The sequence below is a fragment of the Haliotis asinina genome, chromosome 14 (genome assembly GCF_037392515.1).
Source record: "Haliotis asinina isolate JCU_RB_2024 chromosome 14, JCU_Hal_asi_v2, whole genome shotgun sequence".
Lineage (NCBI taxonomy): Eukaryota > Metazoa > Mollusca > Gastropoda > Lepetellida > Haliotidae > Haliotis > Haliotis asinina.
In genome coordinates this window covers 25,077,093-25,100,540 of record NC_090293.1, presented here as the reverse complement: position 1 = coordinate 25,100,540, position 23,448 = coordinate 25,077,093, and the positions used below count along the sequence as shown (strand labels likewise).

The 23,448-nt window shown below is 36.9% G+C and overlaps 1 protein-coding gene across 1 annotated transcript in view; it reads left to right on the top strand.

Moving 5' to 3' along the window:
• The first annotated feature begins 377 nt into the window (after positions 1-377).
• LOC137262278 (plastin-2-like) overlaps positions 378-23,448 on the top strand; it is a 42,719-nt gene continuing 19,648 nt past the window's right edge. The window contains exons 1-2 of the mRNA XM_067800091.1: positions 378-503; positions 954-1,106. Coding sequence (XP_067656192.1) covers positions 1,044-1,106 — 63 coding nt within the window. The 5' untranslated portion in view covers positions 378-503; positions 954-1,043. The remainder of the gene's footprint in view (positions 504-953; positions 1,107-23,448) is intronic.

The following is a 23,448-nucleotide window of genomic DNA, read 5'->3' as shown; positions in this document are numbered from 1 at the left end:
ATTACATTCTGGCCAGGTGAGTTGTGTTGTATTTGAGGTAAAGGGACCGCTGTTTTGGATTTATGCGAGTACTGAATGCATGAATTCTTTATTTAATTTTGGGATATTCTGAAAATTAATACTCTCCCTTTTTTTTAAAGTGTATATAAAAGTGTGCGTCTATCTCTCTCTCGACCTCTGTTTTCTCATCATGTGTGCATTATTTATTAATTCTGTATATTTACATGGCTGCGAAAGAAGAGCATTGCTACTCTGGCTAAAAGCCGAAAGCCAGTCAGATGAAACTCAGTCCAAGCGAGTCATATTTTTAGCATTCTTTAGTTTCAGGAAATACTTGAACGCTAACACGTGACTAGCTGCGAGTTGGGTCATAGTTTAGTCAAAACAGTTCAGTAGGCCAGTGAGGGAGACCGGCCGGAGAGCTCGCTCTCGCAGCTGAGGCACACGTGTGATTTTCACGAAATTGTCGTTACGGAAATATTTATTGTGAATCCATTTAAAATGTGGGTGTACTTTTGTATTAAGGTTTGTGAGAGTCTGTAGATGATCATGTCAGCATTTATTTCCAGTTATTTATTTTCAATAGTTTTTCATTGATTTGAATTCTGCTTCCTTGTTTCCATTACATTTTCCAGGGGTTGTACATTCAGTTTGAATATGTTTGACGGTTTCATAACCTTCTGATCCGTGTTTTGTTCTTAATCCAAAAGTGAAAAACTTAATTGTTACACAATTATGTTCGTAGCGAGCATGGATCTAGAGAATGTTCAGACACATGACGATAGCATATAGGTTAATTTACTTTCCAAGTCAATAGGATAATCGATTTCAATAATATTCCTTTTGATTTCGTGTATAACACGAACGCCTTTATACTTGGAATTCGTGATTCACAACCAAGTTGTGAATGTATAGTAAATATTACCTTATTTGGAACGTCAACTATTTTACAGCTTCTGACCAATAGCAGAGCCTCTTTTCCGGTTTTAGTCAAAACCACGTGACGACTGGAGTCCCACCCTGTGCTTTGGTAAAGCGACAAGATGGCGGATAGCAGGGGATTGACAGCCGAACAACGACATGAGTTGTGTGAATTGTTCAGTGGGGTAAGGAGACAAAATACATTTACTCTTAGAGCATGTCAAACACTTTCGAAATGACCATTTACTATCGACCTGTTATCACCTGTAATTAACACATAACAGGTGCAAGTGGAGGGGTAGCTATGCACTCATTCCCTACTTTGCGTCCCCTCGATACGAAATGGTCACAAGTCCCCAAAGTCTTTTTTTTGCATATAAGCACAGTAATTACTTGAATATGACTACATTATGAGAGATCGGTACCATTGTAGTGTTCTGGCATATTATTAAAGAATTATGTTGATCAGAAAGATAATGTCAACTCAGCCACTTACCTGTGAAGTTCGGACCGGTTTTGCGACCTGTTTCGCTCACTGGGCCCAGTGTCACCCAATGCCGTACCGCTGGACGACATATTAAACCAGCCACGCTTTCATTTGGAGGGTACCATAGCTAGTCCGATGTATATATAACTCTAATGTATGTGTGAACGGTTAGAAGCAGATATGACAAAATACTAAATATGATGCATTTGTTAATGCAGTTTTTTCATCGATTTCACCTTGGATATAATTAATAATGAATGCTTCGAAGGTTGCGTGTTCATATAGAGTCTAGCCTGATTCTCATGCGTCGAAATGCCTTGAAATGAAAAGTTTAAAGGTTCATTTCATCGGCCATTTCATCAATATAACTAACACCGTCGTCTTCCTACTAAATGCTGAACAGAAATCCAGTCACTTGTATTATGTTGTACAATATTCAGTAAACATTGTAACTCACAGGATCATATCGCGTAAGTCAAAGGTGGGTTTAGATTTCATAACGTTTTAAATAAGGGTTCTGAATCATCTTTCAAACTTGCATGTAAGTTTTGTCAAATATATTGGCACTTTCATGAAATAGTATATCCATCTCATATACCTAGTATATCTACAAGAAAGAATAGGCATTGTTTGAGTAATGGCTTTGCTGGTTTGTGTACAGAAATCAGACTTGTTTTATCTACACTGCTTAGTCAAGTGAGGTTAACGTTTGGTGGTCTGCAGTGAGATGGATGAGGTCAGTGGAGCTTGGTTTCAGTTGGGCATTAGCAAATCTTACAATGAAGATGTTGTAATCAAATATAATTGACTTATTGCACCATGAAGTGCATTAATTTGCTCCAATTTTGTTTAAATGGATAAGCAAATTTCATTGATTCAGCTCATGGAAGAACCTGAATAATTTGTTTTCTTTCTACATTTCTTATGACAATTTGATATTCTTTGGTATTAAAACACATGACCCATTACGTTTTCGTTGATGCTAGCATGTTTTCATCACTGAGTTAAAGAATACTGTTAATTATGAGTCATTGCCAAGACTTGTAAAGCTGTTGGTAGATGCATTATGCTCACTGGAAACTGAGAGTGAAAGTTGTAAAGGCATGGTTACAGGAACATGTTTGTTAATCATATCTGTATTATGTATGTTTTCGCTACACAATCACTTTTTGAAAGAAGTATTCACCTCAGGGATATAAAATGTTCGTTGCGGCTGGCTGACTGTACCTGCCGACCTGATATCAGGATATTTGATGACTCAAAACTTTCATCCTGCTACATGTCACAGGAATTCTGGTGTGTCCATCGAATAGGGTAATGCTGGTGTAAGACTTAATTTATGAGTTTATCAAGAGGAGTTCCTCAGGTGTATACTTAATGCAGGATGTCTGGTCGCTTTCATGCTGTCAGGAGCTCTTTGTTCTAATATGGTTCAGTGTTTCACCCACAAAGAGGCTTTTGTCATAAATTCCAACTCAAGTAAAGCCAGAGGGATTGTCTTCAGCTGTTGCTGGTTGTTTTACATCAATAGTTCTAGGACGAAGAAGTGTACCCATTCACTTGTCCAAGTTATTATTACATTAACTAATTAAAGGTGAAATGGTCTGTTTGATCAAAGGTGAAATGTTTGGTTATCACCTTCCCAGGGAATACATTGGACCTTTTGGTATGTAGGTGTATTAGATTAATGCAACATTATTTCTCAAGTGTTGTTGAAATAACTTGAAAGTAATCTGTTTATCAAAATAAATACTTAAAGAATGAGTATGATTTAAAGTTGCTTTTATCCCCATAGTAGCAATATCAGAAGACATTACTCAAGGAAAAACTTTCATGTGGGAAATCAAGCCCAGGCTTTTGCTGTGACAAGCAAATGCTTGTACCACTAAGCTACCCTGTCATCCCTAAAGGAGCAAATTTCTGAAATCATTTTTATGCTGTATCATCAGTTTTCTTTGCCTAAATAAATTGTCACTCTTCAGGTCAGCAGGAATGCTTCTAAGTTGTAAGATAACATTTGGAATGTAGAAATGTTTAAATCCTTCACCGATATGTCTTGTTTTATAAGAATGTGCAGATTGTTTTCTACTTTTCACGAGTCATGACCATTCGGTAGGTCATATCTTCAAAACAATGTTGAATGAAATTAATGTTGTGTGAAGAACATACAACATTTGATGAATTGCATACACAGTGTGGTGTTGCTCCCATTACTTGTATGTTTACCTGCAGGCTGTTTTTCTGTCTATGAGAGATGTGTATGACATTAACGGCTAGACAGGATCAAGTCAGGCGCTCATGTTTGTCGTTCCAGTGAAGCAACCTTATCATAAGTTGGCAAAGCTGAGAGGGAAATGAATATTATATTTGGGCATGTGAATATAGTTAAACATGCTGCTTATGAAAAATGGATTAGATTGTCCAGGTGTTTGTGATGCAATGCTTGCATACATTGTAATACAGAAGCTAGTAACTTAAACCTTGCATCAAGGTGTGTTGTCATCAGTGATGGAGGGTTGCACTAAACAACAGGATATAGTGCAAAGGCCCCGTCAGGGACAGTATATAGCTGGATGCTTGGGTTTTATATTACAAACCCTTGATATCATGGTGAAATGGATATTTTCTCGAAATTTAGGAGGCTTGGGATCTGTGAGGTCTTTTGTATGTTTTTTGGATCTAAGGACCCCTAAATCTTAAAGGTCACATGCAACGTAAAACACAACTTTGCAGATTCTGGTACCTTTAGGTATGCACTTACCGAAACAAATCATAAAAAATGCCAAATCAACCTATAAAGTTGGAAAAAATGTGATGAAAAAAAAAGCCCGCGAAATCAAAGTTCAAACGTTTTACTAAATTCCCCCCAGCGCTGGGGGGAAAACTGGTTTCAACAGCTGTGCTGCGCTGCGTCCGTAACACATGTGCAGTGAATAGGTTCGCGGAGCTTGAAACAGTATGCATGCCCAGCGTCTGTGGTCGTGAGCAGTAGTCTAATCTTGGTTGTGTACACAAACAAGTAAATAATCTACTCGTTACGTAAAAATACTTGTTGATTGTGGTAAGCAGTCTCTGTCACAGAGAAAGCTCAATGTCTGGTTTATTCACACCTATATGTCTGCCTGCCTGTCTGCTAAAGACAACATGCAGTACACAGCTTCAATCACGTGTCCACGTGCAATTTGAACTTAACACCTATCAGACTATACGACATAAAGAAAGTAAGTTGATTTATGACTCGTGCACCCGAGTCCCGTGTCTGCCACATTATGTAATTAGGCACGTGTGATACATACGACATGTTTTTATGTCTGTGGGTTGCAAACAAACTACACTCATTTTTTTCGGATGACTGAATCTGACGGAAACTGGTGCAAACTCTTGTCACTTTCAAGTCCTGCTTTGTACTTTGACGGATGACAGATTCCAGTCACGCAGTAGTTTACTATCTCTACTGACATGATTTTTTATTGGATCTTGCGCAAATTCAGAGGACATGTATTTTCCAAATCCAGCATCTCTATATACATTCTTCATGGATAATGACTTCTTTTAGTGTATATGATTTTTTTTGACAACAGTCTATGAATCCATACTGAAACGACGCATCAAATACTCAAAAAGAAGTTGTTATCCATAAAGAATCTTACTTTCTTGTGACTGGCTTTACTTCTAAAATGCCCACCAAACAGATCATCTGTCTGTACACACAATGAACCCTCAGCATATCAGCAAATGAAACAGCCAATCAGAAGCCGTCGTTACACTTGTGTGCACATCCACCCGCTATGACTGGGTTCAGTCTCCCGAGCACTTCGTTTCGGGGTAAGTAAGCCCAAGTACAAAATATTGCACTTTTGAATCGCGATTGTACGCTTGGAATTTTGTTTATTTGTTTATTTAAAAGCATCAATGTATATTATATGTCATGAATAAGTGATAAATGTGTTTTAATTATGATTTTTTGGTTGCATGTGACCTTTAAGTGTTTTAGACCCACTGACTGCATTCCTTGATAAAATCATAGTGTACTTGTCTGGTACTAATGGTGGGAAATTGACAGGTACAGACTTAAATCAGGTAGTTCTTGCTCTGTTGTTGGTGAAGGACAACTTGTTGCGTGAGACATGCATCCAACACACCATATAAGAGGATTGTTATGAATCTTTAACTAAGCCAAGGTAATTATTTGTAGCATTGATTGTGGAGGTACATTCCAGGGAGATTGTCCTAGATGTCCGTGTTACTTCTCATCACCATTAGGAGAGGTTTACAAGGTAGATAGTAGTATTTGATCATTATTAGATTCAGAAGCAGATAACACAGAAAGACGTTGGATTCCCTGGTTAATGTAACTTGTTAGCAAATGGGATATGATGGTCACAAGTGAATCATTTTGTAATTCTGTACAGGAACATTTTGTAATTCTTGGTTTGTTTTTATGTCTTGTATTGACCCTATCAGTTTGAAGGGATTAGTTTTATCTGTTCCATTCATGAAGCCGTCAGAAATGTTAAGGTGTGCATATTATATGCCTCGGTATTGATTGTTACAGTTACCATGAATAACTTCTCGTAAGTGTCACCATGAGATGCAATCGTTCTGCATTGCATGTTTCTTATAGTAGTGAACTTTTATCATGTTGTTAAGGTGGAGGGAAAGCCTTGTGGTTAGTGTGTTTGCTTGTCATGCCGAAGACCCCGGTTCGATACGCCACATAAGTACAATGTGTACAGCCCATTTCTGGTGTCCCCCACCATGATATTGCTGGAATGTTGCTAATAGTGGTGTAAAACTAAACTCCCTCCTCCCATATTGTCAGTGGTGGGTTGCCAGTCAGAGCTGGTATATATATCCTTTCTTTGGGTGACTTCAGGAGTCAGCGGAAACTAATTAGCATTAATAACAGAAGATTGTGTACAAGATGCAATGAAACTTTAGTCTGATATTAATGATAGGCATCAACAAGCTGTTTGAGCTTTGTGCCTCCTAATGTGAGCAAGGGTCAAGGCTAAGTATAGATAAATGTTATGATACATGTTGACTATCAGTATACTGTACTCAGTGTAAAAAGTACCCTGCTAAAAATCCCCTCCATTTGACCAGTTTCTTGACTAAACTGCAAGTGTTCGTCTTAAGCACACATTATTAGGATTTTCCTTGGTTTCTGTTTTTACAATTTTACGTTTTCATTTTCAGTGTACATTAAGGTGTATAATTATTTTGCACCTTTGTATGAAAAGTTAAGTGTCTTTATCCCTGACAGTAGCTAAAACTTGTGAAATGTTTTGATATGCAGCCAATGTGGTCAATTTTCTAAATGTTAGAGGTGTTTATTATCCACAATATGGTTCTGTAGATAAGGAAGAAGATTGTGTTATCTGTCTGACCAGATTGCCTTCCTTCCTATCAGTGTAACACCTAGGAAGGCAATGGACACATGTAATTTGACATGCTACTATCAAGGGTCTAACACTCTAATGGAGGACTTTGTATCAGTGTCAATGTGCTTGTGTTATTGTCATTCTTCATGCTCACTGATGGAGTAATAATAGTTGACACTGTTGATAATTATCCCTAGTAATTCAGGTGATTATCGTGACAGTGAGCTGTCGGTCAAGGTTGAGTCTGATGTTAAATGGCAAACTGTGACATGTTCAGAAGGGTCATGAAGTTCATTTCCACTGACGTTTCTCTAATGAGATTAGGTTAAAGCTTATACAGCATAGTATATTTGGGCCGACACTTTCTCAGTGTTTACAAATGTTTGGTACTACTTTGGATTGATTCCCATCTGGGTTTGAAAATCTCTCAAAATGAGGTACACAATTGCCAGCGCTCAAAGTCAGCAAGCTAACCCACTCAGCCACCACAGCTTCCAGGTGTCTGACATGCATTGTGTATATCTCTATTTATCAGCGTCGTTTGTGGGACTTGGTGTCTGTGACATTTCTCGTATAGCTTTTGCTTCAGTAAAATGTGGACATCAGTATCCTCATAGAAATTTGAGGAAGAAGTGAATAAATTCTACATCATTTTTTCATGGTTGAGGGCTTTCTGCAAACATGTCATGTACTTCAGAATTAAATATGGAAAATTGCAGTATTTTTAATATTGTAGATTGGCATCCTCAAACACATGTGTTGTAATGTTGAAGTGATAGGGATATATACAATTTGATAATCAAATGCTTCTCCTGATCATCGTTTTGATATAGGTCTATATTCAAGATGTGGCCTGACAAAGTAGCTATATAAACATCAGGAGTTATACAAATGATTTTAAGAGCACAACTAACATAACGGAAGGAAGCCCTTATGGTAATCTGCCTCACAGTCCCAGAACCATATTATTTTACCGATAGGCTAGTCCTCTCTGCAGTGTGAAGACCCTAAATGAAGCAAGTCTAGATTCCTTTAGGTTCTGAATCTCTTATCATGAGCTCCTTTTCAGTTTAAATGTGTGTAATTGTTACTGTCAAAATTCTATATATTCTGAGACCAAGGGCTAGTCTATTGTTCCCCTCCAACTGACTTTAGGCTAATCTGGGTCATACGTTGTCAGAAAGATAAGCATTCATCTCCCGATCCCGTAAGGTGATCCAGTGTGATCACTATGCACATGTTGTCATCTGAGCAGACTGGAGTGGCGTGTACATCCACTGATGCATATTACATGATAAATTGCAACTTTGCAGTTTGTGACACAGACACATGAAACTGGAGGAAAAACATGTTGTTTTAGTAAACCTTGTTTTGTCACATTGAAATTTGTGTGATAAGGAACAATGTTTTGCCATCTGAAGTCAGAAGATTAGTTGTTGCTGTTTTCCCAACAGGTTTTGTTGTTTACACAGTGTTATTTGGCAGTAAATGCAGGTAGTGTTTCTGTTGTCTGCTACCTTCATTATTACTGTGAATGTGTAGTGCAGTCATGAGTGTTAGTGTGATGGCGCCATTTAGTGAATATTTGATGCTGTCATAAATGTAAAAATATGATGCTCTCATTTTGATGAAAATATGGGGAATTTTTGTCATTATTGTGAATGTATAGAGTAATGTTGAATATTTGACTTTGTTTGAACGTTTGCTATATGGTCAATGTATGATGTCATTATTGTGATTCTTTGTGGATGTCAAGAGTTATTGTTATGTTGAATGTTTGATGCTGTTGTGTGTAATGTTTCATATTGTTATGGTGAATGTGTGATGTCATTATTGTGAATGTCAAGTTATTGTTATGTTGAATGTTTGATGCTGTTGTGTGTAATGTTTCATATTATTATGGTGAATGAGTGATGTCATTATTGTGAATGTCAAGTTATTGTTATGTTGAATGTTTGATGCTGTCGTGTGTAATGTTTTATATTGTAATGGTGAATGTGTGATGTCATTATTGTGAATACCTAGAGTAACTGTTATGTTGAATGTTTGATGCTGTCGTGTGTAATATTTCATATTGTTTTGATGAATGTGTGATGTCATTATTGTGAATACCTAGAGTTATTATTGTGTTGAATGTTTGATTCTGTCATCATGAATGTCTGATGGCATGGATGTCTAGGAATGTTATGTTGAATGTGTGATGCTGTCATAATGATAAATGTGTCTTACCATGATTGTGATGAATATCTCATGCTGTCTGTCTAGACCATGCATGGAAACAAATCCCACTACCTCATCTGTGCTCACATTATGTGATAAATATGATAAAATTTTGAATTTTTTGTTGTTGCTGCTGCTTCTCTTTCTGGTAAACAAGCAAGGCAGTCATTATGGTTAAAAGTGTTTCGCTGTTACTGGAGTGAAATAGATTTGTCTTTCTGATGCAGCTGTCACTGTTTATTATACCCTTGTAAACGTCAAGTTAAGTGTGAGCTGGTTGTCACCAACATATGTAACACCTTAGCATAAAATTTTCAAAAAGGAACTTCTGTATGTTTCAGTAGCATGTTAAAGTGCCATTTTTCTATCTGACACCCATCAACGGTTCATTCTTAACTAATGCCACTTTCATTTCACGTGTGCAAAAGGCCAATCTGGGGTTTTCATGATTGATACGCCTTTGTGCATATGTGAGCTATAATGCCTAATGTATAGTTCTATATGAGCCGCCCATGAATACCAAGCCTAAGTAGTAAACTATATTTCGCTTGTACTATATTTCGTAGTTCGTAACAGCAGGTCTGAATGGTGAATAGCTCAGTGTTTGTTCCAATATTTTATCACTGTCATAAAGAATATTGATGTTAGAAGACAAGATTAGCTCTGCTATAATTATTAATAATACGTATGGATTCCGAATTGAGACTCTTTGGTTCTGTAGCTGTTATCAACTGGATGAATAATTGGATTCTCTGTTTTCTTGACTTTAGCATTCTTTGCTTATTTTTTGTGTTCTGTCCTAAAATGAAAAGTTTGACTCATACAATCCTTAAAGTCAGACATGTTTCAACTACAGCTTTTGCTTAACAGGAAATTCCAATTATTCTGCCAATGTTAAGCAATAGTTAACATAATGTTGGAATAAGCTGTCGTATTTCAACAGGGTCTCTATTTGCAGATTCCTCAAGTTCAAAGGTTAAACTCAGTCTCTTTCACTTCTGCTTGCTTTTCATTACAAATATCAAAGGTCATGGCTTGTTTAAAAATCAAGAAAGGCATCAGTTCTTTAAACATTGCTGTCTTGAGGTTACATGGCTGTTATTAGGAGGTAGTATAAATATGGGTAGTATACTCTTCAAATTTTCAGAAAAAATGGTCTTCAGTGGTTTTATCAACCTGCCTAAAAATCATCAACAGTCACGACACCCCATGCACATGTAGGAGGCGCCCATGTTGTGCACATGCTTCTCATGCATTGTTTTGCATGTGGTGATAACGTGAAATGATGCTGTATACACAAGATGAATGTACCTGTTTCGTTTCTCAATGGGTTTTCTTTCTACCAGACTTCAAAGTTCATGTTCCCCTACTTTTTTTGAAGAGTATATATTAAATGGTTCAGAAAATATGAGGACACACAGCTGTTAACAGGAGGTAGTAGAAATATTGGTATTTTATTAAGTCGAAATATTTTTTATGGTAAGAGGGATTTTTTTGGTATAATAATGAAGCTTTGCTATAACATTTTTTTTTAATTTTAAGGAAATAGAATACCTCATGCAAGGAACTCAAGCTTCAGTTTCTTGATGAAATCATTCACAGCATGATATATTCTATATCTGGCAACACTTCATGACTAATTGGGAACATTTTAAGACATACATCAAAGGAGTATTTTCTGACAGATGTAATGTTGTGATTTTGTTGCAGTGTACTGCTTGAAGAAAACTGATTGTGTTGGTGCATGAATTCTGGGCCGTTGTCCCCTATTGCTTTGTCCTTTGACCCAGACAGACCCAGTACTGCCCATCGCTTAAATATTTTAACACAATCTGAAAACAGCTTGTGTACACATTACAGGTGAACTGGCTTGGAATTCTGCCTATTTCTTTTTGTTAACCACCCTTTGGAAGCCAGTGTGTGTACTGGATTACCAACACAAAGTCTGTGACCTTGCTGTTAAATGAACTACTTGTAGGTTTAACTGTCTTGTACATACTGCCTCCTAATAGTGGAGAATTTCAACTACAAAGTTTTACACAAACTGCAATTAGTGTCATGAAATTATATGAGAATAAAAACCACAAAAGTAGTCCGCAAAGGACAATTAATGTGGTGAAATGATATGAGAATAAAATTTGAAAACAATAAAAAGTGTCCATAGAAAGCATATTGTAGTTTTAACGGTCATGATTATGTGTTTATGAATCATTTTCGAACAGTGTTGACACCAGGTGTTGTGTTAAAAGATGTGAGGTATTTAGGCTTCAAGTAACTTGCATTTATGTGAATCACTGTTTGATGTGTTCATAAGACATGTTAAAGTAATTCTACCATCATTATACTGACAGGATGCAGGATTCAGAATTGAGATAACAGTAGTAAAATTCAGGAAGATGGGTGACTTCATCATGTTGACTACCACTTCAGCATTCAGCGCAGACAGCTTTATATCATGTCATTTTGCAGGCTAGTGAAACAATATGAAATTCTAAACCTGCGTTCACCAGACGTTTCAAATAACCTGATGAGTAATTGGTCTAGTGCAAAGTGAACACCTGTCGCTCACGACTCTAGACGAAATAGGCTATGCAGAACAGCAGATGGGATGCTTGCAGTTGGTATGTGATCAGCAGCAAATGAAATGAGTTTTATCCCTCCTGAACCCTGACCTTCGGTAAAGTGAAATAATTAATGCTGTGGTTTGTCTTGGTAAAGTGAAACAATTAATGCTGTGGTTTGTCTCGAGTGCTATCAGTTCTATCCAGGTGTCACCTTACCCCATTATATCTGTATGGATCAGTCAGTAAACCATGTTTCTGTTCTTGTGTTGGGTTAAAAAATGTGGGATTGGCGCCCACAAAGGCTTAGTGTCCGAACTGAGGTCACCATCTCTGGTATTGCAAATGGTGCACAGAAATGTTTCACTCGTGAATTTGACTTGATGATCAAATGCTTCTTCTGAACAAGCTCTGATGTAGGTCTATATTCAAGTCATTGCCTGACAAAGTAGCTGTTCAAACATAGAGGAGTTCTGGAAATGATTTTGATAGCATAACTAAGAGTGGGCAAGGAAGCCCTCATATTTGTCTGTTTGACAGTCCCTGTACATTATTATTTTACTTACTGCCTAGTCCTACCTGCAGTGCTAAAGTACTAAATGAAGCAAGTCTAGATTTCTGAAGCTCTGGCCTTCCTCCTTGGGGCTCCTTTTCAATTTTAAAAAGGATTATATGTTACAATGAAACTTCTATACATTCAGAGACTAAGCACTAGTCAAGGTGGAATGCATGAGACCTGACAGATAATCATCATATGGGTAATTGATGTTTGCCCTTTGAACCATGTCATAAGGCATTTCAAATCCTGGTCATTATCCAAAATTTATAAATGCATGTTTTGTTGCGATTTCTTCCATTAAATTACATAATGTTCTATGAAGCCTTTGTGCTTGCTCATGTTAGCTGAAAAGCATTACTTAGACTATTTATGAAGAAATGAGTGATTTTTCAGTGTAATGAATTTTTTATATGAGTTCCACTGTAAAATACATGTAGATGGGAGTTAGTATGATAGTAATCCATGTATATGATGTAGGCTAAAAAGTTGACGAGAAAGTTTATCAATTATACTTATGACTTCACAGGCTCTTTACCATTTATTCTGTGACTGCATAGGTGAATGAATATGATTTGATGCTGTTCTTAGCAATATTCCAGCAATATCATGGCAGTGAGAACCAAAAATGGACTTTACACATTGTTCCCATGTGGGGAATGGAACCAGGATCTTCAGTATAAAAAGTGGATTCTTTAGCCATTAGGCTACCACAGCACTCCAGACTGCATGGAATGCTTATGTTAGCAGTTCAATTGCATGTCACCCTCCATTACAAGGCATGTCTTGACTTTGAACTGCACAAAATCCTTTCCCAATCAAAGTCAACCTGAAGAGATTGTATTTCGTGAAATCGATCCTCGTGCTACATTCATAAGCAATGGTCATAAATTTCAACAGTACAAAACCAAGATGAATACTTGCAAAGGGTATTGATCCATTATGGGACATAAGGAATTGATTTCTCTTCCTGAATTGTTATGATAAAATGAGTTGGTGAAGCAGATATTCGCCAGGCAAGCCAGATCATGCTCCAACAGATAAAATGATGCTGTACTGTACAGATATGCCAGTGTTACGGGTACATGAAGGGAGATTTAGGTGTTCACATCTCATACACCACTATACTACTCAAAGATAGTTAGAAAACAACCAGCTAATTTCAAAGGGATAGAATGGTTAATATGTTTTTGTCATGGCATGTTAACTATACTCCTATTTAAAAATCTGGTGTTTGTTTAACTTCTTTTGGACACATTACAGTATGCTGTTCAGTTGGCAAGCAGGAACAATGCGACTTTTGTTCGAAGGTTTTTGGCTAAAAGTCAGCTGCAAATCTTGTTACAGACTTTGCTAGATATGTCAGAAGTTATCTTTAATGATTATTTCCCAAAGATTTTAATGTTAAATATGGACTAATAACTAACTAGAATGAACATACCTTTTTCTTGAAATTGGTATCAGACCAGTGAGAAGTTCAGGTTTTCAAAGATCCTGTGCATTTAGGAAATTATGAATGATGATGTATTTATTCATACACACTGATAAAATATCAGTCATAAAAGTACCAATATCCCTAACTTATTTTGTCCAGTATAGTTTTGGTTTCTCCAGCCATGGTATTGCTGGAACATTGCTGAAAGTGGTGTAAAACTTTCCTCTCACAGACACCAGTAGTGAGCTTCACTTACTGTACCTATGAGGGAATTGAACCTGTGTCTTCATCATGACAAGTGAACATTTTAACCACTAGGCTACCAGACCACCCTTATTGTTCATACATTTACATTCTACAGAAAAATAAATTTCTTTCATCCAAGTCAACATCACACATCCCAAGATATGCTGAAGTTCAATGTTATAGTTTGGGAGTATCAGATAACATTGAAGGATGTTTATCTTTAAAATTTGGAAATATTCCCCTATGACTCATAGCTACCAGCTTTTAGATAAACAGTTTGCTCTTTTTCCTCATCTGTTACTTATGTTGTTATTCTGTGATATTTGGTTATGGGAAATACAGATAATGAACAAGGAAGAGAAGTACTTAATAGGCCTCTCTTGTGATACTTCATCACCTTCCTTTTTCAAACATTAAATATTTGTTTAACTTAACTTTGTAAGTTCTTTGCATGTTAAACCCTGATACACATCTTATCTATGATCAAGTTTTAACGCCCTGGTACATATTTGGTGTTATGTCACTGATAATATCAGTATTACATTCGCACTTCATGTTTCAGGAAATTTTTTTGAAATTTTGTTGTTTCCTTTTCATAACAGCTTCAAAAGATTTGAAACAAACATTTCAATGCAGTGACAAAAAAATAGTTGATGGACAACTTTCCTCTTCTGGGTCACAATAATGTCAGGGTGTTTATTCAAGTTTACTTTTAGATGTAGTTTGACTACCTACTAGAATGTCATGTATATGTACCAAAGAATAAGCTTGTGTCATGAATCATTACATGCAGTTAACTTTTAATTTTATGTTAGTACATGGTTGCTATAATAGTGACCATTAAATGATTATTCAGAACATTACGGCTGATTGGGAATCACCATTGATCACTCATTTTGACTCAGTTATGCAGAATCATTGATCTACTGCATGTCAGTCTGATACATTTATTCTGAACAACCTTGTCTACCTGTCAGTCAAGTTCTAAAATAGGACGCATTGATAGGGCTTTCGCCTCGTACAGTATGTTTTTCGTTACATTCTGTTATGTTTACACTGCAGGGTAGGGTGAGAACCAGGGAAGGTTTGTTCTCATGTAATCAATAGCTGATTCTCTTGTCCCAGCTTTTTTATCATGTTCATACAGGGCCGAGAGCACAACCTTGTCAAACCACCTACTCTAAACGGGAGTTGATGGGGGTTTTATTGCCTGGAGAATGCTTCCCATAAAAGGAAAATTTGCATTGACTGTATTCATATGAAGGAAGAAGCGTCATGCTTCATTCCAGTTATTTGGTGGCTTTACTTCAAAGGGGGGGATAACCCAGGAGTACATTTTGTGTATGTATATATATATATATATGATCACATTAACAATTTGCCATATAGCATTTCCTCTAGCTTTCAGTTCATATGACATTGACAAACAATAGACAGTTCATGTACTTGCTTCAGCTTGGCTTTTATAACGGATATAGTGACCCATCCGAAGTAAATGTAGAACAGGGGGACATTTTATCAACAGGACTGGGCAGGTAGCGTTGTGAAAACTATAGCCGACCTTACTAAGCATTTTTGTAGATTATAGGGGGTTTTTTTTCATTGTAACTGCATTCATCTCTAGTGTCATTGAGAGGAAGACAGTATGTAGGTTGATGGGGCATGAAATGTGTCTCAGCATGTCTCCAGATTTCAAGTTAAGTATTCTTTACATCAGTCCTCAAACAGTTTATTCTAGATAATGTTATTCGGGAAATACTGACTTTGGGACAAGGAGTTCGAGAGGATTGTTACTTTCTACTGTGCCAACATAGCTGTAATTCTTACTATTTCATAAGCTCATTCATACTGTCCCAACAGCATTGAAGAGATTGAAATGTGCAGGGTTTTATTTTATGGACTGGTGTGAAAGTATAATAGGGGCAGTTCAGATGTTTCCATATTGTTCCAGATTTGCAGATCTTGTGATCAGTGTGCATGAATACCTGAAAATTGATTTGGTCTATGTTGTATACTTCCACACTATTGTATGCTAATGAGAATCAGTGAGGTGGAAGCACTTTTGTGCGGAGAGGACAGCTGTTGCTACAAAATAAGACAAATGAGATTAGATTGATTGGTATGGGTAGCTTAAAATCACTACAGGTCACTGATTGGATATAGTTGTACATAGTAATCCGGCTGTAGCCTTGAAAGTCATGCTGACATATGTCAAACTTATGTGAAGATTGTGTTTGTGTTGCTTTAATAAAGTCTGTCAGATCTGAGTTTTCTCATTGGTACCTATTAAAGCAATAGGGGTGATGTATTAGCCTAGTGGTTAAGGTGTTGGCCTGTCATGCCAGGTTCAATATTCCACACCAGGGTACAATGTGTGAAGCCCATTTGTGGTGTTTCCCACCATGACATTGTAGGAGTATTGCTGAAAGCAGCATAAAACCATGCTCACCTACTCACTCACAAGATGAACGACCAGTGAAGGTCGGGGGTAGAATAGACCTTCAGCAACCCATGTTTGCGATAAAAGGTGACTCTGCTTGTCGTAAGAGGTGACTAACAGGATGGGATTTTCATGCTCGCTGACTTGGTTGACGCATGTCATCAGTTCCCAGCTGCACAGATCAAAATTGATGTAGTTGATCACTGGATTGTCTGGTCCAGACTTGATTATTTACAGACCAGTGCCAAATAGCTGGATATTGCTGAATGTGGCGTAAAACTAAATTCACTCATTCAATCACTCAAATGAATACAGGTTTATTCATTATGTTAACTCTTATGACCAATAAGCAAATGCTATACTTGAGTGTTGACTTGTAGTAGTCTATGATCTGAAAATGTTTAAATTGCCTTTTGATATAAAAAGAAATTAGCAGATAAAATCTTGTCAAACAAGATTTCAAAACGTGGAAATTAAAGTTGAAGATTATTTTTAGTTGAGTAGTTATCATGTGTATTCATTTAAAAACCTCTTAGGAAAGTCTTTCATTTTAAGAAAAAACTTGCTGGTAGACATATAGAGTTAGGTTATTTTTGTACTAACACTTAGTCCCTGGTTATATCAGTCTGATAGTAACAAATAAACCCATTTAAAGTAAAAAAGAGCTCTGGTGGTTTTGGAAATTGAATTGACCTGAATTCCTGAACATGGGGAAATCTAGACTTGCTTCATTTAAGCTTAATTATTGCAGAAAGCGCTGGGCAGTAGGGAAAATAAAATAGTTCAGAGACTGTGAGACAGACTAGGTTGTTTTCTGCTCCACTGTTACAGCCTCGGTATGCTTTCCTCCAAGTAGTCAGGCCTGGCCAATAGGAGTGAGTTTTATCTCTCCACTTGACATATTGATACCAGATGTATTCCTGCTCCTGTCCTTATGTCATTGAGCTCACAGAGGACACTGAAACTTACCTCCTCTTGAATGCTGCTAAAAGTGGCATAAGTGAGAACTAGTCTGTACTTTTCATTAAATGTTAGGTTATCTTGTGTTCTAAAAAAGAATATCTTGTTTTGTATCATCAGTATCAGAAAATGTTTGATTTTTGTATGCTCATGATTTAGTTAAAAAAAATGTTATGTTGGCTGTCCTTTGTGTAATTGTTTAATCTTGTATAAATGAAGCATACACCTTAATACATGAAATCTTCTTGTTTAATGAGCAGAGTGACATTTCGATAGAGTCAACAATAAAGTTATATGCTTCATTTAGCCTGTATGATCATGTTTGAGGACATGTGAAGGTTCATCAGGTACATCAAAGGCTGTTACTGTGTGGTCAAAAGAATGAATTATTGTGAAAGAGTTCTTGTCTTTATAGTGATGAGGCTTTTCACTAGTTTACAAAAAAAGGTGCACAACACAGTTGCCAGGAAATAAATATCATAGTCTACAAAGAAATATTAGTTATCATTTTGCAAACAAGCAGAAATTAAATTGGGAAATAATTGTTACAGGTATAAATCAGGTGTTCCCTACACTGCAATAAACCAGTCACCCTTAGGACACCCCCACCTCCTACAATTGTTCCATGTTGACGACCATGTCATATTTGTATCAGAATCTGTTATCTGAATAAGCCTAAATCATGTAACATAGGTTGTGTGAAAATGTGCTGAAAATAATTCTGGTGCTCAAGTTATATATTTGTTTTGCCTCAAGCAACCATCATTACCCAATGCCATGGATTGGATTGACATGACACAGTGTCCCCACCTTGTAAATCATACACAAGCCTCAAGTTATTTGAATAATCTCTTTAAAACTGGTGTTAGATTTGTAGCCTGAGTCCATTGTCAATCACACCAGGCTTGAGAGTTGTATAAGGTATCAGGAGATAGCTGGGTTGTAAATATCCTTGAGTATTGAACCCTGCTATCACCTGGAAGTGTACAGCCCTCTCTGTGCCTTATGGCAACAGGTGACACTAGCAGCCTCCAGCTACAGACATGTCAATGCTTACTCCTTCAGGCCCTACAAGGGGAGATAAGCTATTTGCCTCACAGCTACTTGTGTCATTGATCATCTGATCACAGTAATTGATTAGGCGGAGAAAGATCTGGATGATAATGAGGAAGCTCTGTTAATGTCAGTATTTTTTGAAAATATATATATATTTTACATGTTAACTATGATATATGTCCTGTTGTAAATCACGTTTTTAGAATTGATTAGTTTTGGTCCCTTTGGCATAGAGATTTCAGTGGTATAATTGTTTTATGTTCCAAGTAAGTAATGATCATTGCAGTTTGTTCTACTCTTTTTGGATCTACAAGCCCAAACAGGCACATGGGGACTATTTTCAGTAAATATTTGTCTAAGTATAGGGACATGCAGAATAAGTGCATATTATTAGAACAGAAAACATTTTATTCTCAGGCTTTGGAAAAGTGGCTAACACTGCAGCCTCTAAATAAGTATGAAATGCATCCTGATAGAAATTGTTTGATTTTGTACTTGATACCAGCTGTTGTTTGAGAATTAGGTGATACTGTTTGTTTAAATGTAAATTTACTATCAGTCTACTTGTACAGGAACTAATTATGTTGAATTATACAGCTATCATATTTAATCTTGTGACATGTGAATGTACACTGTATGAAGATAAGCACATGATGTAGTTTTGATGTCCATTTTCCTTAAATATTTAAGTGTAATGCCTTATTTGGTAGTCACTTTAGTCATAGACACTATATATGGAAGCCTTCAGATCTCTCTGATCGAAAGTTGTGAGTCAGTATTACTGTAATCATGAAAATGATTAAATGACCCTGTTTTAGCAGTGATAATATGACAATTGCAAGCACCATTGTTGTTGCAAGTTTTACAAGGAGATTGATTATGAGACCTGAGGCTCTTTGGTCCATACAGTTTTAATTTGCTTATTTGGAGGGAAACAAAACATTCATTTCATAAATGTTTCAAAAGACGTTCCTTTCAGTTTTGCAAGTTTTCGGGTTTTGTACCTTTGAAAATTTTTATTTTTTTGCTCTGTATCACAAACTGATCACAGCGTAATCTTTTGTGTCAAAGTGTCATACAACTACATTTGACTTATGCCATTCATTCGTGAAGGGGTACCCTGATGGTTAAAGTATTCGTTTGTCATGCCAAAGATGTGGGTTTAATTTCCAACACGGTTCAGTGTGTGAAGCCCATTTCTAATATACCCCAGCTGCGGTATTACTGGAATAGTGCTAAAAGCAGTATAGAGCTTAACTTGCTCACTCTGACAATCATGTCACTACAACTATATATTCTACTGTCAAATAGCCAAGTAGAATATTTTAAGGATGTATCATAGTGACCATTGGCTCTTGTCGCTAAGCAACCTTTACTAAGGGTAATATTAACTGACAATTCTTACTACACTCAGGTTACCTTAGTGACTTGTGATCACCTTAGTGCTATGTGAAAGGAGACCACTTTACATAGACTCAGCATGTGTTCATAGTATTGGTAGCATTTGCAAGAGGATCCTTGTTCAAACTTAATTTCCCTAAGTCGTATGTTCATGCAACAGTTCCTCTCAATTTATCTGAAATTTATCACATTGATCATCAACATGTACTCATCAACATATATCCTGCTGAACAAGTTTCTGCAGGTTTGCTGTTTTATGGAGTAACATTTAAGGAGACTGTATATAAACTGACCAGGGCAGTGAACTGGCTTGTTGATGGGAAACAGGGTCATCACAGGCCAGAATTGGCTGTAAATTTCCTCAGAGGGTCTCTGATGGCTTCTATTACTACAATTTCATGGTCAATTATTCTTCAGAGTGTTCACTCTCCTTAGGACAGGGGTCAAGTAAACAAATGACCAGTGATGACCTTAGCTATCCTTGGAGGCTTAATGTAGACTGCTTCATCCAGTTGACAACTGAAGCATGTTGTTGAAGGGATAAGTATTTGTTTACTGCATACCTCATTTAGACCTAGTAAACTTCATCTGTCAAGTCAGGTCTGTCAGGAGAACTCTGTCTCCTTGAGGGGCATTTTGACTGTCATGAAAATGTTGATATCAAAGTTTCCTCTTTTGAAGTGGATTCTGGGATGTCATTTGTAAATGTTAGATTAGTGATTGATGTTAATGCCTAGAAAGGTTTTGAACAAATTTAGTTAGCTGATTATTGCATCTCTGAGTTATTAGTTGTGAGTTATTGTGGCTCATTTATGTTACTCAAAGTATGTTAAGGAACACCTAATACTTTGTCTATTTCATGCAGATCAGCTATAGTTTAAAGAGAGAATGGTGTGTGCTGTAACTTCTTTTGAGTAGTATGTCACACTATGTGTTTACTGTACCACTACCATATGTAGTTGATATATCATGCTCTTCTGTATCAGCTATAGTTTAAGAAAGAATCAGTTGTGCTATAGCTTTGTTTGAATTGTTAAAGGGTTTACTTGTCGCATCAAGAACCCACATTCAATTCCTCACATTGGTACAGTGTGTGAATCCCACGTCAGGTGTCCTTTGCCATCATATTGCTGAATGTGGCGTAAAACAACACTCGCTTATGCACTCATTTGGGTCGTTTATCTGTACATTATGACTTTCATATATGGGCCTGTGTGATGGTTCTGCTTAGTCGACAAGATATTTGTGGTGTGAATGTGTTGTGTCAGCATAACTGAGAAGCAGTATGCAAGAAACAGGAATTATGTGGTTTCAGATGGTTACTTGTGTCAAATGTAGTAGGTAATGCTTGTTACGTGTGTGTTGGCATCTTAAATCAACACTATCAAATTTTGCAGTAATTATGATTCTCGACATCGGAGGTCATTTACTGCTATTTACTGCTATATATAAGTTGTGGTGTACGATCAGTAGTAATAGGTAAACTTAACAGTTTGATCAGATTGTGACGGGAATGAGATGCAGCGATTTTTATGGCACTTTGCTGTTCTTGATCTTTCGTGAGTGTGTACTGATATTTACCTGTTATTAGGATATTTTTACATACTGAACAGCAAAAGAAATGCAACTGGCTTTTTGTCAAGTGATTAATGGAAGACATAAACATGAACGCTTACTGTTGTGAGATTTTGGTTTTTTTTACTTTTTTTATCGAAAGTCGCGTTCCTTTTGCAGATCAGTATATATTTTTGGCCGAAAGGGTAGGCTGTTAAAGGAATCACTGATAACAGGCCTAGGTTCAGTTCTCATGGGTACACTGTGTGATTTCTGGTGTCCCCATCCTCCCGTGATGTTGCTGGAATATTGCTAAAAGGGATGTGTAACCCCACTCACTCTTGTTACCATGTTTATGACAATATATGAAGACATATTACACAGTGAGCCTTCTGATGCCAAAATAAAGTAAAACTGTTTGCTATTTTGGAGAAAAGACACATGAATATTTTGTTATTTTGCAATGAAAAAAAAAATTGGTTTCTGGAGAAGAAAATGTTTTCCTGTGTTAGTATTGTTTATATGGGACGGAAGAAAGTGTCAGTCTCTGTGAGGCTACTGCCACGGCAACCTTTATTGTTGCCATGTGCCTACCTCCGGTTGGGCAATAAATGGCCTTGGGTAAATAGGTCTGACACATAACGATAAGAAGACAATGCTGCATTCCTTCACCCCACTTATTCAAATAAACCTTTTTTTCTTGGCGACTTGTGTAAACCTCAGTGGATGACATGATGTGATTTGGACAGTCTTTGTTGTTTCCCAGATTAGGTTGTATTAGAAGCAGACTGACAATGTTTGTTTTCTCTTCATTCATACAGTCGTTTAACTTTTCAAATGGTTAGAATTCTATAAGGAAAAACAACCGGACATGGAAGGTTAGATTTTATAGTATCAAAAAGCTCTGCTTGTTTTGTTAAGATTAATGCAAATCTGGGACTTGGCCGAAGGAATATTGTGTCCTCATAGCAAGTGTTTTTGAAATCTTTCAAAACAAAAAACAAAGTGAATTCCATGAGATGATCCATTGCAAATTTCATACACAGGGACACTGCCCCTTGAAGGTCATCAGGAGTGTTTGCATGGACATGCTCGGTATCCATGTCTAGATCAGGGATTGGGAAAGGCAGTTTTGGGCATTAGAATAAAAAATGCTCCATTAAAATTTTGAAGTTTACTATTGATACAAGGACAGTGGTCCATTCTAATTTCATAAAATGGCTAATAATCCTGAAAATGTCCCATTGTCAAAGTTCTCTATCCCAATCCCTGCTAGATACAGTGAATACTTCATAATACAGGCCAGAAGGATCATTTCAGAGTCATGAACACATAGAAACTGAGGTATTCAGTATTAGAGAATGGTTGTGGTCGGGGAAAAGGGTTTTTCAACATTGCTGCACCGTTTTCACACATAGCAACTCATTTCAGTGCGTTAATACCACATCTACCATTTGTCCAGCCATTGAGGCAGTTTGTAAATTAGGGAGTCCATTGATTGAAGTAACAAGCATCAACTTACATAAGCTGGGGACAATGACATGCATTAAACAGGTAATTAAGTCTTGACTACCTAGTCTGTTCGTCTCTTACAACAAGCATAACTTAAAATTGGTAATTTCGTACACTAAAACCAAGTATCATATCCCAGAGTGTAGACTGATGATGTTGATCTTTGGATTGTATGGTCCATGCAGGATTATTTACAGATAGCCATTAGATTTCTGAAATATTTTTGAGTGCATTGTTAAACAAACAAAACAAATGCTCCGGGATTGTCTGGTTACAGATTTGACAATTTAAAACCACCTCCATTTATCTCAAATATTGCTGAGTGCAGCAGTACACATCAGGCCAACAAGCCATCATAATCTTCATGGACAGTTTTTATACTCACAGTTAGTCTCTGAAATGAACATATTTTGCTGAAAAAAGCTGATAGTAAAAGAATATGGGGAATCTTGTTTTGCAACATTTTTTAGACTTGCATGGGCTTTCTTGGATATATTTGCTTCAGGGTACAACAGACTAGGACAGTTGTAACGATTTTTAAAGCTGAAATCTTGAATTGGCCTTTGGAGCCACGTCTAGCCTACAAGCAATCCATCCTGTTCTACCCATGAAGGTCCCAGGGTAGAATAGGCCTTCAGGAACCCATGCTTGCCATAAAACATAACTATGCTCGTCATAAGAGGCGACTAACAGGATCGGGTGGTCAGACCAGCTT